Source organism: Mesoplodon mirus (genome assembly GCF_964341445.2).
Source record: "Mesoplodon mirus genome assembly, chromosome: X".
NCBI lineage: Eukaryota > Metazoa > Chordata > Mammalia > Artiodactyla > Ziphiidae > Mesoplodon > Mesoplodon mirus.
The window spans coordinates 89662335-89676485 of record NC_138981.1 but is presented as its reverse complement, the minus strand read 5'-3'; the positions used below and the strand labels follow the sequence as shown (position 1 = coordinate 89676485).

The following is a 14151-nucleotide window of genomic DNA, read 5'->3' as shown; positions in this document are numbered from 1 at the left end:
AGAATAAAGGGGCAGAGCATTAAAATGTTGATCTTTAAAGGGCATCTGCACATCAATGATAACTACATCTGTGTGTGTGTGTGTGTATATTTTTTTAAACAGCATCCCTCCTCATAAATAATAAGGAAACCAAGAAAACAAGACAGCATACGTAGGTAGCAACTTGTTTTTGTTTTTCAGATTGGATTTTACTTGAATTAAGCTATCATAATATAGATGGCTTTTTAAATTCTCAATTTTTTTTTTTGCTTTCAGATTCTGCTATAGATATTATAACATAACCAAGTGAGGAAAATGGGATCCAGTCCAACAGGCTACATTGCTAGTAAGTAATATCTCCAAGTATTTTATTTCAGCAATAATCAATCTGAGCCAAGACTGAAAGTGAAAATGTGACTTCAAAAGTAAGGCAAGGAAAGACAGCCACATAAAATAGGCCAAGCTGGAGATATTATAGGTAAAATATTACACACAAATACAGCGGAAAGAGAGTCACAATATACAAAAACGTGTTAAAGACATTCATAAGTATTTAATGGGGGAGAAAAAGCCAATATATTCCCCTACCTTTACCATTCAAGAATCCTTTGGACTTGAGTAGTGTTACTCTATTATATAACCCGTGACCCACTTTTGTGAAAGATTTATTAATATACTATCAATTGAAGAACAATACTATTCTTTAGCAATTTCAATTATCAAGTATTCTCGCCTTAGAAAACAAACATTAACCAAACTCCAAGCTCCAGCCAGTATTTATTGCTTTGAAAAATAGGCATGTACTTTATTGCCTGGGTTTTAGACTTAATGAGAAATTAAAGAGCATACATTTAAGTCTAGGAAGTAACTGAATTAGAAGCCAGCAGAAAGCCCCATCCATAGTCTTTTGTTTTCATATACCAATACATTCCTCAACGTCTTACTGGAATGATTACAGACAGAAAATCAATTCTTAAAATCTCATGCATGATTTGTAATTATAGCTAAAATGTATAATCAACGCTGAAAGACATATATATCCAAGTGTTATTAAACAATGATTAAGCTTTGATTGGGATATCTACTGGCTACAGCTAATCTCTTAGTACAATCATGGTTGCCTACCAGACCACCATGTTCTAAGAATAGATATTTATTCTCAAGAAATTCCTCTTCAGGCAATTAGCTAATATTTCCAAACTTGGAAGCTTTAAACCTCTGCCTGTTAGGGATTTGGTACAAATGTGAAGATGTGAGGAACTAAAGCTCACTGATATTTGTCAAAAACTTTCATTTAAACTGTAACACTGCATATGCAATTAGGAGGCAAAGAATATATACTTTTAAAGGTTTCCTGTCTTCTCATTTGCAAATGTTTGCTCCCAGGTGTATATGCACTAGCAAATGTAACCAACCCTAAGAAGGCCCTTAACATTTTATTGTCCACTGAGAGTATATTGCCACTGAAGTTGAACAAAATTCCACTGGTTTCCCAGCATTTTGTCAGTGGTAGGCTAAAATCTCATTTTTACTTTGGCTACTCTCCAACATAGCTGGATTACAAGTGCTTCTGTTTAAAGATATTTGTAGTTAAAGACACAGATGCTCTCTAGATGCTCACAAAAGCATATATTTTTGAACAAATCATGAGAAGTTGCCAGCAACTTACCAGAATTTCTCTTTGACACCATCTTCAAATTTGTGCTGACTACAGAACAGACCACAAGGGCCAAAAGAAATGGTGGCTTCATTGTTCACTTCCCTTGGCAGCTGAAAAGTCAAAAAAGGATATGAAGTTTGAATAACAGATCTTGGCCTCAACAAAGCAGCAGCTATAATTTCACATACCTTGAAGACACATTACAGAAACAATGACATTTTGGTGATTTCTGGCTTTATTTTTATGCAAATGGAAGAAAATATGAAAGTTCACAATTGCATCATGTCAAAGTTCCTTGCTCAGAACTTTCAATGGTTTCCCACTGGATTTAGAGTAAAATCTGAACCCCCTCCATTAGACTTTCATGGGTCTGCAGGTAGGGCCCCTGCTGCCTCTTTGATCTTATTCCACAGCACCTTCCCCCTTGTTGGCTATGCTCCATCTACTATGGACATTGTATTTGTCCCTGGAACATGCCTTAGTCATTTCCTCCTCATGACCTTTGCATTAGGTCTTCCTGCTGGAATACTCCTCCTCACTCTTCACTCACATTCATTAACATTCTATAGGTTTCAGTCCCACAAAAAGGCCTTTCCTGACTACCCAATCTTAAAGTCTCACTCTGTCATTCACTAGCTCACCTCCTTGCTTTTTTTATTCATAAGACTGATCAGCACTTACAGTTATTGTGTTTATGTGACAGGAAGAGATTTTACTCAACTTTGACATTGATGGTGTAAAATCAGCAGCACCGAGCCTTAAATAATTGGAATGAAACTGTTCCGAAATGAAAAATAACTGAGAAAAGTATGGAACTGAGATATTGTTAAGACCCCCCCAAAAGGTAATAGAATTGACTAAAGCACGATCATTGGTAGGCATTTGGGGAAAAAACAAAAACGTTTTTAAGTGTTTATTCCATTGAGTTAAGACTTTTCAGTAAATCGGTTCCTATATGAGGGCTCATTTAGAATCCTTTACAAATCAGAATATAAGCACTACAGAGGTACATTGGGTACATCATAAACCCAAGATAGAAAAATAGCAAAGGGGACCATGAGGGTGAAACCACAGAGATCCCTGAAATAATGGATGGAAGCAAACCTGAATGGAAAGACAAAAACAATCTCTGGATAACATTTAAAGATCCAGAATTCCATATAATGATTTGTTTTCTGAATAATTGGTTTGTACCTAAAAATGCAGAACCTTACCCAGAATTTAAGAGTAACAGGATGATATCAAGTGTTGGGTGGGATCCTCTTTTTCCAGAATTGACCAAAAGATCCACCTGTTATCCTAAATTCAGAAAAATTCATGTTTGGGTGAGGCCACCAGTTCAACTATTCAGTGCAGCTAGTTCCTTATCACACTGCCCCCACCACCACCAACTCCCTCAATAAACAGAGGTCTGGGAAGGAAGAGGAGGTCTTCTGATAACAAAGACAGGCTTTGCTTTCCCAGTTGTCATGCTGGACTTCCCTTGTACCCCTGAAACAGGAATAAAGAACCCTGGGGAGAGATGGTATGCTGGAGATTTCCAGATGACCAGGGGGCCAGGACTAATCCCTATCCATCCCCAACATACACCAAATTTCCGGGTCCCAAGAAGCATGGAAGTTGGATTTGGCATATTACCAAAGATCCATCTTGGATTGGGTAAACAGATGATTCTTGTCATAGGCTTTGCAACATGGGGCAAAATGAGTACACCTGAGAGGAAAGTGGTATGCTGCTACCAGCTAAAACTGAGGGAAGATGTAATCACATCTTTCCAGGGACTTCCAATGTCCAGAGGAGATGCTTGGGGGAGAATCTCATCGTCAGGCCTGTTGTAACTACTACCTGTTTATACAGCACATATAGACAGCTAGATGAGAAGTTCTGACCAACCAAGGAGAAGACACAGGCAATCACAAGCATTTCTTTTTCCTCTCCCTTTTCTCCAGTCACACCTATCCCAATGCAACACCAAAGGAGAAGGTACAGAGGAAAGACAGGGAAGAAGGGAAAATGTGTGAAAACCTACCACACACCCTCCAAATTCCTAGCCATGAGAGCCACATGTCTCCTCTGTTTGAAAAAAAAAAAAAAAGGAAGATACAATATTCGAATTAGATAGGACCTTGGACTAAGACGAAGTCTTTAAAATCAGATCAAAACTCAGAAAACATCTGAAAAATGATAGAATCAAACTGAAATGTTTATCACTGTCCCTGACTCCTAGTGGAAAAAGGAAGTACAGTAGAGCACATGAAGTAGCAATTAGGAAAGATAGTACCATTCCATGTTTATACTTCAATGAGTTGAAACACTTAATAAATCAGTTACATTTATGAGCTGGATTGTTTTTACCCACTCCTTGACCACCAGCATGTAAGCTTCATGCGGGCAGTAACTTAGTTGTATTCTCAGCATCCATCATAGACCTGGACATATAATAGGTTATCAGTAAATATTTTAATGAATGAAAGGGGAATATCAATGTAGATAACAACATATCAAGGGTTCAAGTAACACAAATAAATGGCAGCTTTCAGTGGTTTTCTTCCCAAGTTACCCATTTATTTGAAATAGAATCTCTCTTATCTAATATATGATTATCCAAATATGAGATGGGCCCCATCTCCTGCTGTAGCAGACTCTGTTGGTACCCAATCCATATTCTCTTGGGCCTCCCAAAAGTCATCTGCACAGAAGTCTTCCTATGTTTCTTTGCCAGAGGTGCTTCTCTATCTGCAAAAGCAGCTTGAATAGCATAGGAGGCTGACTGGAAGTTCCAGGTTGTTAACACACCATGAGTGATTCTCATTCAATGATGGGAGTTGGTGAATAAATACCCCAGCTTCCTCACCCCTTGGAATGTTCCAGTAGGAATGAATGACAAACTGCTCATTAGCACACTCTATTGGCTTTTCCTCCCTTCTAGTCTGACTTTGCCATTCCCTTGCAGTAATTGCTGGGATCACCTCCCAAATAAACTACTTACACCCAAATCCTTGTGTATGAGTCTGCTTTTGGGAGATCCCAAACCAAGACTCTGAAAATACCATTATAAACTCCACATATTTCTTTGTTTTATATAGACTATCTGTCCAATTTCCAGCTCAAAAGATTATGTAGCCTCTGGACTTTCAAAAGAAGGCTTATACTTCAAATTTTTCCTGAACCACAGGTACATTCTAGCTCTCCTGTCTTGTCTCCCTTTTTAGAGCTTATATCACCCCCAGTGACTTTGATAAGAACATTGGCTCATCTCTGATTTAGCTCTTCCTGCTGTATTCACTCAGTTACCAACTCAACCTTGCTGGTTAGCTTTTAGGAGACTTCCAGGTTCTCCCTACCCTCAACCCATCTTACTCATGATTGTACCTTCACTATTTCTATCTAAAAGTTGACAGTTTGTAAGGACTATAATTTGCCTAGAATATCATTTTAAGGATTCTAATATTTTGTACATGGTGACAAAATTAAAGATTATTTGAAAAGGACTTTTTAAAATGTTACTTTACCCAGTAGTTATAATTTTTACCCAAAGCAAGAACTATAATTCATACCTGTTATTCAGAGATATTAAGGGTAGAAAACAGCTGACCCAAAAATATTTCTACTTCCTTAGTCAACCCCTTCCTATTCTTTGTGAAATAAAATGCTTAATGCTTGACTTTGACTAGTGAAATAATCATGGGAATTGAATATGTTAACCAAAGAATTATTTCATATACTCCCCTTCTTTTCAATTAAAATCAGTGGGGATTAGAAAAACTGGATGTATTGAGTTTTTTAATCTGTATATTTGCCAATCCTATTTCCACAGGAGAGTTCATTAATTCAACAAACTCTGATGAATAACTATATTTTATGATAATAATTATAACATTGAGCATTTTTTGTGTGCCAGATAATGTACTGGACTGTGATATTGTATTTTATCCTATTAATGACAATGTGAGCTATTATTATCCCCATTTTACTTTTCAGAAAACTGATACTTGTGGCTTATCCAAGACCACAACAATAGTAAATTAAGGAAGAAAGGATTTCATTTTAGTTCTGTGTGACTACAAAGCCCAAACTCTTAACCACTATTAAACTATATTTGCCCTAGAAGTTAGATGCTATGGGAGTTATAAACCATGTCTAAGATTATAAAACATCACTTCTTGCCATCTAGTATGCATGCACACTGGAGTGCTTAGTCAAGTGCAAGACAATAGAGAACAACCTGTATATGTTAGGTGCTAAGGGAATATAGAATAAGAAGCGTGTTTGGTAGCATGTTCAGTAGGTGATTCAGATTTCCCACTGAAAGGGAAAATCTGCCAAACTGCCAATTCAAACAGTCAAAAAGAAAGGCCAGTGCAATCAATCTCTTAGCAGTGCTCATCTGCAACAGCAATCCACTTGAAACATCATCACTGATCAAGGAATGTGACCACTGGGTTCCCAACATACGTTTCCACACATCTGTTTAAACATTAAAAGTGTCAGAAGCAGCTCAGGTTATCCCCTGGAAATCTTACACTGAAATTTAGGTTTATTACATTATAACTTTTCCCTCTTTGTGATTTTACAACCAACTTAGAGTTGTGTGAAAAAAAGTGTACAGAAGCATGTATAATATTTTATATGATGGCAATTATGCTGCTATTCAATTATTTTGAAATTACTTTTTTCCCCCATATAAAGGGTCTTCCCCTTACCGTGGCTATAAATATGCAGTGGTCCTTATGCCTAAAGTTCATACCCCCCTGAGGGCTTTGTGTTTACTGATTCCCTAAGGGGAGTATGTAAAAATCCCAAAAGGCCACATGAGGAATTCTAAAGACTGAAGACACTGACACAATGGCTAATGAAGGCATTAGTATTCCTCTCCTTTGAGTACCAAATCTTAATATGAGTAGGGCCATCTTGAAAAGAGAGTTTTAAAAAATGTAATTGAACTAAATCTTTCAACAATAATTGTAATGATAATGTTATGCTCGAATGATTTTCAAGTATAGTTTATAAGTTACCTTCTCCACTTTACTTTCTTCCTCCCTTAAAGTACCAGGCATGTCAGGTTCCTGGTTCATGTTAATTTTTTAAAGCATCTGTATGGTATACTCTTGACTCTAGAAGCCAAAACAAGTTTAACTTATGAATATATCCTGACACAGTTGAAAGATCCAACTAGATATATCAGCTAGGCTGCAGAGAATATGCAATTATATCATTTCTTAATATATTCTTGCGATCAGAGACAATTTTGTTACTTATGATATCTTCCAATCATTTGGATCAGCCAGTCATATATAAATAATCTCCAAAAAACTGGAAATTATAAACATACAGACACACAGCCCACATATATATCACAGATGTATTATTTATAAAGATAATTAACTTTCAAAGACAGTTCTGTAGTTAACACACATTCATCTCAATCTCTTATATTTTCTACTTCCACAGTCATCCTCAATGAAGTTTGGTATTCATATAGAGATGACCCAGAGGTCTTATTAGATCTTCAATCAGGAAACAAAGATGCAATAATGTTAATGAGATTCTACTTACTCAGGAGAAAAAGTTGTTTCTCAATTTGACTCAAATTTGGAAGATTTCAATAGTTATGTAGTCCAACCATCAACCAATGAAGAAATCATTTGATAAACTATCCCTGTATCTACCATGTCCTCAGCTACTTCCTATTTCACGAAAACAACTATATGAAGGGGCAGCCCATTCTATTATTAGCTTTAATACTTATAAATGGAGGTAGAAAGAGACATGGAAAACGAAAGGAAGAAAGCCAGAAATACAGAAGTAGGAAGACACAGACAGCTAAAGATAGAGAGACAGATGGATAGGAAACAGATGGAAAGAGAAAAAATACACACAGAGGAGAAATGGAGAGATAGATACAACATATAGAGAAGCAGAGGCTGAGCAAAAGACAGAAATGGAGACACTAAAAGCTGACATATCAAAAAAGAAGGGGAAACAAAAGGTAAGAGGAATTATGGGGGAGGAATTTCTGAGAGATAGAAGAGACAAAAAGGGTAAAAAGAGACTCAAACACAGAGGAAAAAAATGGTTATGAGCAACTCTAGAGTTCCAGGAGCATGACAAAAACTGACTATCTCTCAAACTATTATTTATATTTCCTGTAGTAATTATAGAGCCCACAGGTTTTGGCTCGGCACATAGTCACCAAAAATGGAGAGTTCATTTCCCAGCCTTCCTTGCAACTGGACAGGTGAGTTCTGACCATTAAGATATTACCAGAAGGGGCTTCCCTGGTGGTGCACTGGTTGAGAGTCCGCCTGCTGATGCGGGGGACACGGGTTCGTGACCCAGTCCAGGAGGATCCCACATGGTGCAGAGCAGCTGGGCCCCTGAGCCATGGCCACTGAGCCTGCACGTCCAGAGCCTGTGCTCTGCAATGGGAGAGGCCACAAGAGTGAAAGGCCCGTGTACCACAAAGAAAAAAAAAGTATAACCAGGAGTGTCACATACAAGAGGGATAAATCTTTCCCAGGGTTGGTTGGTCCAATCTCCAAACTTAAAATAGTGGGTATAAATTTTATAAGCTGTTTAGAGAAAAAGTCTTCAGTCATAATTCACTGCTGGGTGGCTTCTATATCCCTCACCATTCAACTTTTTCGTCCTACAATAAAAATGTGTTTGTCCAAGACCTGTACATATGCTGTCTACAAGAGACCCACTTGAGACCTAGGGACACACACAGACTGAAAGTGAGGGGATGGAAAAATATATTCCATGCAAATGGAAATCAAAAGAAAACTGGAGTGGCAATTCTCATATCAGAAAAAATAGACTTTAAAACAAAGACTATTAGAAGAGACAAAGAAGGACACTACATAATGATCAAGGGATCAATCCAAGAAGAAGATATAACAACTGTAAATATTTATGCACCCAACATAGGAGCACCTCAATACATAAGGCAAATAATAACAGCCATAAAGGGGGAAATCAACAGTAACACAATCATACTAGGGGACATTAACACCCCACTTTCACCAATGGACAGATCATCCAAAATGAAAATAAATAAGGAAACACAAGCTTTAAATGATACACTGAACAATATGGACTTAATTGATATTTATAGGACATTCTATCCAAAAACAACAGAAAACACATTCTTCTCAAGCACTCATGGAACATTCTCCAGGATAGATCATATCTTGGGTCACAAATCAAGCCTTGGTAAATTTAAGAAAACTGAAAGCATATCAAGTATCTTTTGAGACCACAACGCTATGAGACTAGATATCAATTACAGGAAAAAAATCTGTAAAAAAATAGAAACGTATGGAGGCTAAAAAATACACTACTTAGTAACCAATAGAACACTTAAAAAATCAAAGAGGAAGTCAAAAAATACATAGATACAAATGACAATGAAAACACGATGACTTAAGACCTATGGGATGCAGCAAAAGCAGGTCTAAGAGGAAAGATTATAGCAATACAATCCTACATTAAGAAACAAGAAACATCGCAAATAAACAACCTAACCTTATACCTAAAGCAATAAGAGAAAGAAGAACAAAAACACCCCGAAGTTACTAAAAGGAAAGAAAATCATAAATATCAGATCAGAAATAAATGAAAAAGAAATGAAGGAAATGATAGCAAAGATCAATAAAACTAAAAGCAGCTTCTTTGAGAAGATAAACAAAACTGATAAACCATTATAGCCAGACTCATCAAGAAAAAAAGGGAGAAGACTCAAATCAATAGAATTAGAAATGAAAAAGGAGAAGTAACAACTGACCCTGCAGAAATAAAAAGGATCATGAGAGATTACTACAAGCAACAATATGCCAATAAAATGGATAACCTGGAAGAAATGCACAAATTCTCAGAAATGCACAACCTATTGAGACTAAACCAGGAAAAATTAGAAAATATGAAGAGACCAATCACAAGCACTGAAATTGAAACTGTGATTAAAAATCTTCCAAAAAACAAAAGCCCAGGACTTGGTGGCTTCACAGGCAAATTCTATCAAACATTTAGAGAAGAGCTAACACCTATCCTTCTCAAACTCTTCCAAAATATAGCAGAGGGAGGAACACTCCCAAACTCATTCTACAAGGCCACCATCACCCTGATACCAAAACCAGACAAAGATGTTACAAAGAAAGAAAACTACAGGCCAATATCACTGATGAACATAGATGCAAAACTCCTCAACAAAATACTAGCAAACAGAATCCAACAGCACATTAAAAGGATCATACACCATGATCAAGTGGGGATTATCCCAGGAATGCAAGGATTCTTCAATATACACACATCAACCAATGTGATACACGATATTAAAAAGTTGAAGGAGAAAAACCATATGATCATCTCAGTAGATGCAGAGAAAGATTTTGACAAAATTCAACACCGATTTATGATAAAAACCCTCCAGAAAGTAGGCATAGAGGGAATTTACCTCAACATAATAAAAGCCATATATGACAAACCCAAAGCCAACAACATCCTCAATGGTGAAAAACTGAAATTATTTCCACTAAGATCAGGAACAAGAAAAGGTTGCCCACTTTCACCACTATTATTCAACATAGTTTTGGAAGTCCTAGCCACAACAATCAGAGAAGAAAAAGAAATAAAAGGAATCCAAATCAGAAAAGAAGAAGTAAAGCTGTCACAGTTTGCAGATGACACAATACTGTACCTAGAGAATCCTAAAGATGCTACCAGAAAAGTATAGAGCTAATCAATGAATTTGGTAAAGTAGCAGGATACAAAATTAATGCACAGAAATCTCTTGCATTCCTATACACTAATGGTGAAAAAGCTGAAAGTGAAATTAAGAACAAACTCCCACTTACCATTGCAACAAAAAGAGTAAATACCTAGGAATAAACCTACCTGAGGAGACAAAATACCTGTATGCAGAAAACTATGACACTGATGAAAGAAATTAAGATGTTACAAACACTGATGAAAGAAATTAAGATGTTACAGAGAGATGGAGAGATATACCATGTTCTTGGATTGGAAGAATCAACATTGTGGAAATGACTTTACTACGCAAAGCAATCCACAGATTCAATGCAATCCCTATCAAAATACCACTGGCAGTTTTCACAGAACAAGAAGAAAAAATGTAACAATTTGTATGGAAACACAAAAGACCACGAATAGCCAAAGCAATCTTGGGGAAAAAAAAACGGAGCTGGAGGAATCAGGCTCTCTGGCTTCGGACTATACTACAAAACTACAGTAATCAGGACAGTATGGTACTGGCACAAAAACAGAAATATAGATCAATGGATCAGGATAGAAAACCCAGAGATAAACCCATGCACATACGGTAACCTTATCTTTCATAAAGGCGGGAAGAATATAAAATGGAGAAAAGACAGCCTCTGCAATATGTGGTGCAGGGAAAACTGGACAGCAACATGTAAAATAATGAAATGAGAAGACTCCCTAACATCATACACAAAAATAAACTCAGAATGGATTAAAGACCTAAATGTAAAGCCAGACACTATCAAACTCTTAGAGGAAAACATAGGCAGAACACTCTATGTCATAAATCACAGCAAGATCCTTTTTGACCCACCTCCTGGAGAAATGGAACTAAAAACAAAAATTAAAAAAATGAGACCTAATGAAACTTAAAAGCTTTTACACAGCAAAGGAAACCACAAAAAAGGTGAAAAGATAACCTTCAAAATGGGAGAAAATATTCGCAAATGAAGCAACCGACAAAGGATTTATCTCCAAAATTTACAAGCAGCTCATGCAGCTCAATATCAAAAAAACAAACAACCCAATCCAAAAATGGGCAGAAGACCTAAATAGACATTTCTCCAAAGAAGATATACAGATTGCCAACAAACACATGAAATGATGCCCAACATCACTAATCATTAGAGAAATGCAAATCAAAACTACAATGAGATATCACCTCACACTGGTCAGAATGGCCATCATCAAAAAATCTACAAAAAATAAATGCTGGGGAGGGTGTGGAGAAAAGGGAACCCTCTTGCACAGTTGGTGGGAATGTAAATTGATACAGCCACTATGGAGAAGAGTATGGAGGTTCCTTAAAAAACTAAAAATAGAACTACCATATGACCCAGAAATTCCACTACTGGGCATTTTTTACCCTAAGAAAACCATAATTCAAAAAGTGTCGTGTAGCACAATGTTCATTTCAGTTCTATTTACAGTAGCCAAGACATGGAAACAAGCTAAGTGTCCATCAACAGATGAATGGATAAAGAAGATGGGGCACATATATACAATGGACTATTACTCAGACATAAGAAGAAATAAATTTGAGTTATTTTTAGTGAGATGGATGGATTCAGAGTCTGTCATACAGAGTGAAGTAAGTCAGAAAGAGAAAAACAAATACCATATGCTATCACATATATATGGAATTTAAAAATAAAAAAAAAGGTCAGGAAGAACCTAGGGGCAAGACAGGAATAAAGGCACAGACCTACTAGAGAATGGACTTGAGGACATGGGGAGTGGGAAGGGTAAGCTGGGACAAAGTGAGAGAATGCCATGGACATATATACACTACCAAATGTGAAATAAATAGCTAGTGGGAAGCAGCCGCATAGCACAGGGAGATCAGCTCAGTGCTTTGTGACCACCTAGAGGGGTGGGACAGGGAGGGTGGGAGGGAGGGAGACTCAAGAGGGAAGAGATATTGGGATGTAAGTAATGTATAACTGATTCACTTTGTTATAAAGCAGAAACTAACACACAACTGCAAAGCAATTATACTCCAATAAAGATGTTAAAAAAAATGGATCAAATTCTTCTCAAAATATAATGTACACATTTTTACACTGTTTATGAGATTATAAATTGATATAGCATTTAGGAAGGCAAATTGACAGTACTTGACAAAGTATAAAGTGTTCAGGAATTCCTTTTCTAGGACTCCATACTACAGAAATCCAACTACATATTCACAGAAATACATATATGTACGAGGATAGTCAATGCAGGACATGTTGTAATGGTCAAAATCTGAGAATTAACACGTTTCCATAGAGGAATGGTTAAATAAAGTATACTATATCCATACTATGAAACACTATACAGCTATTAAAGACACTGAGGTAGACAGCTATGCATAGATATGGGTAGATCTGTAAGATACACGAAAAACAAACATGATCCCATATATAATGGAAAAATCTATGTATATATGTATGTGTGCATGTACAGAAATTTATAGAAAAAGGTTTGGAATTTTTTTATTTAATATTTATTTATTCAATCACATAAATGAATTTAATATTACAAATCATTCTTTACACTGTTTTAATTTTTTTGATTGTTCTGATTTGGTCTTCTAGGTACTTTTCTCCTTTTTAAAGTTTTCTTTAGATTCACCTTTATCTTGACTTGTATTTTTATGACAATGGAGTATGCCTTTTTTTAAACATATTTATTGGCGTATAACTCCTTTACAATGGGGTGTTACCTTGTACTTTATAACAAACTGAATCAACTATACATATACATATATCCCCATATCTCCTCCCTCTTGCGTCTCCCTCCCATCCTCCCTACCCCACCCATCTAGGTGGTCACAAAGCACCGAGCTGATCTGCCTGTGCTATTCAGCTGCTTCCCACTAGCTATTTTACACTTGGTAGTGTATATATGTCCATGGCACTCTCTCACTTTGTCCCAGCTTACCCTTCCCCCTCCCCGTGTCCTCAAGTCCATTCTCTACATTTGCACCTTTATAACTGTCCTGCCCCTAGGTTCTTCAGAACTTTTTTTTTGTTTTTAGATTCCATATATATGTGTTAGCATATGGTATTTGTTGTTCTCTTTCTGACTTACTTCACTGTATGACAGTCTCTAGGTCCATCCACCTCATGACAAATAACTCAATTTTGTTTCTTTTTATGGGTGAGTAATATTCCATTGTACATATCTGCAACAAGTTCTTTATCCATTCATCTGTCGATGGACACTTAGGTTGCTTCCATGTCCTGGCTACTCTAAATAGAGCTGCAATGAATATTGTGGTACATGACTCTTTTTGAATTATGGTTTTCTCAGGGTATATGTCCAGCAGTAGGATTGCTATGTCATATAGTAGTTCTATTTTTAGTTTTTAAGGAAACTCCATACTGTTATCCACACTGGTTGTAACAATTTACCTTCTCACCAACAGTGCAAGAGGGTTCCTTTTGTCCACATCCTCTCCAGTATTTATCGTTTGTAGATTTTATGATGATGGCCATTCTGACTGGTGTGAGTTAATGCCTCATTGTAATTTTGATTTGCATTTCTCCAATGATTAGTGATGCTGAGCATCCTTTCATGTGTTTGCTGGCAATCTGTATATCTACTTTGGAGAAATGTCTATTTAGGTATTCTGCCTATTTTTGGATTGGGTTGTTTGTTTCTTTGATATTGAGCTGCATGTGCTCCTTGTAAATTTTGGAGATAAATCCTTTGTCAGTTGCTTCATTTGCAAATATATTCTCCCA

General features: G+C 36.6%; 1 protein-coding gene across 1 annotated transcript in view; it reads right to left on the bottom strand.

Annotated features, from left to right (window-relative positions):
• The window catches only part of IL1RAPL2 (interleukin 1 receptor accessory protein like 2), a gene marked incomplete at both ends in the record, with an annotated part of 1040907 nt that extends 1039177 nt beyond the window's left edge, over positions 1 to 1730 (bottom strand). The window contains one exon of the mRNA XM_082609582.1: positions 1649 to 1730. Within this exon, the coding sequence (XP_082465708.1) occupies positions 1649 to 1730 (82 nt within the window). The remainder of the gene's footprint in view (positions 1 to 1648) is intronic.
• Between the last annotated feature and the right edge of the window lie 12421 nt (positions 1731 to 14151).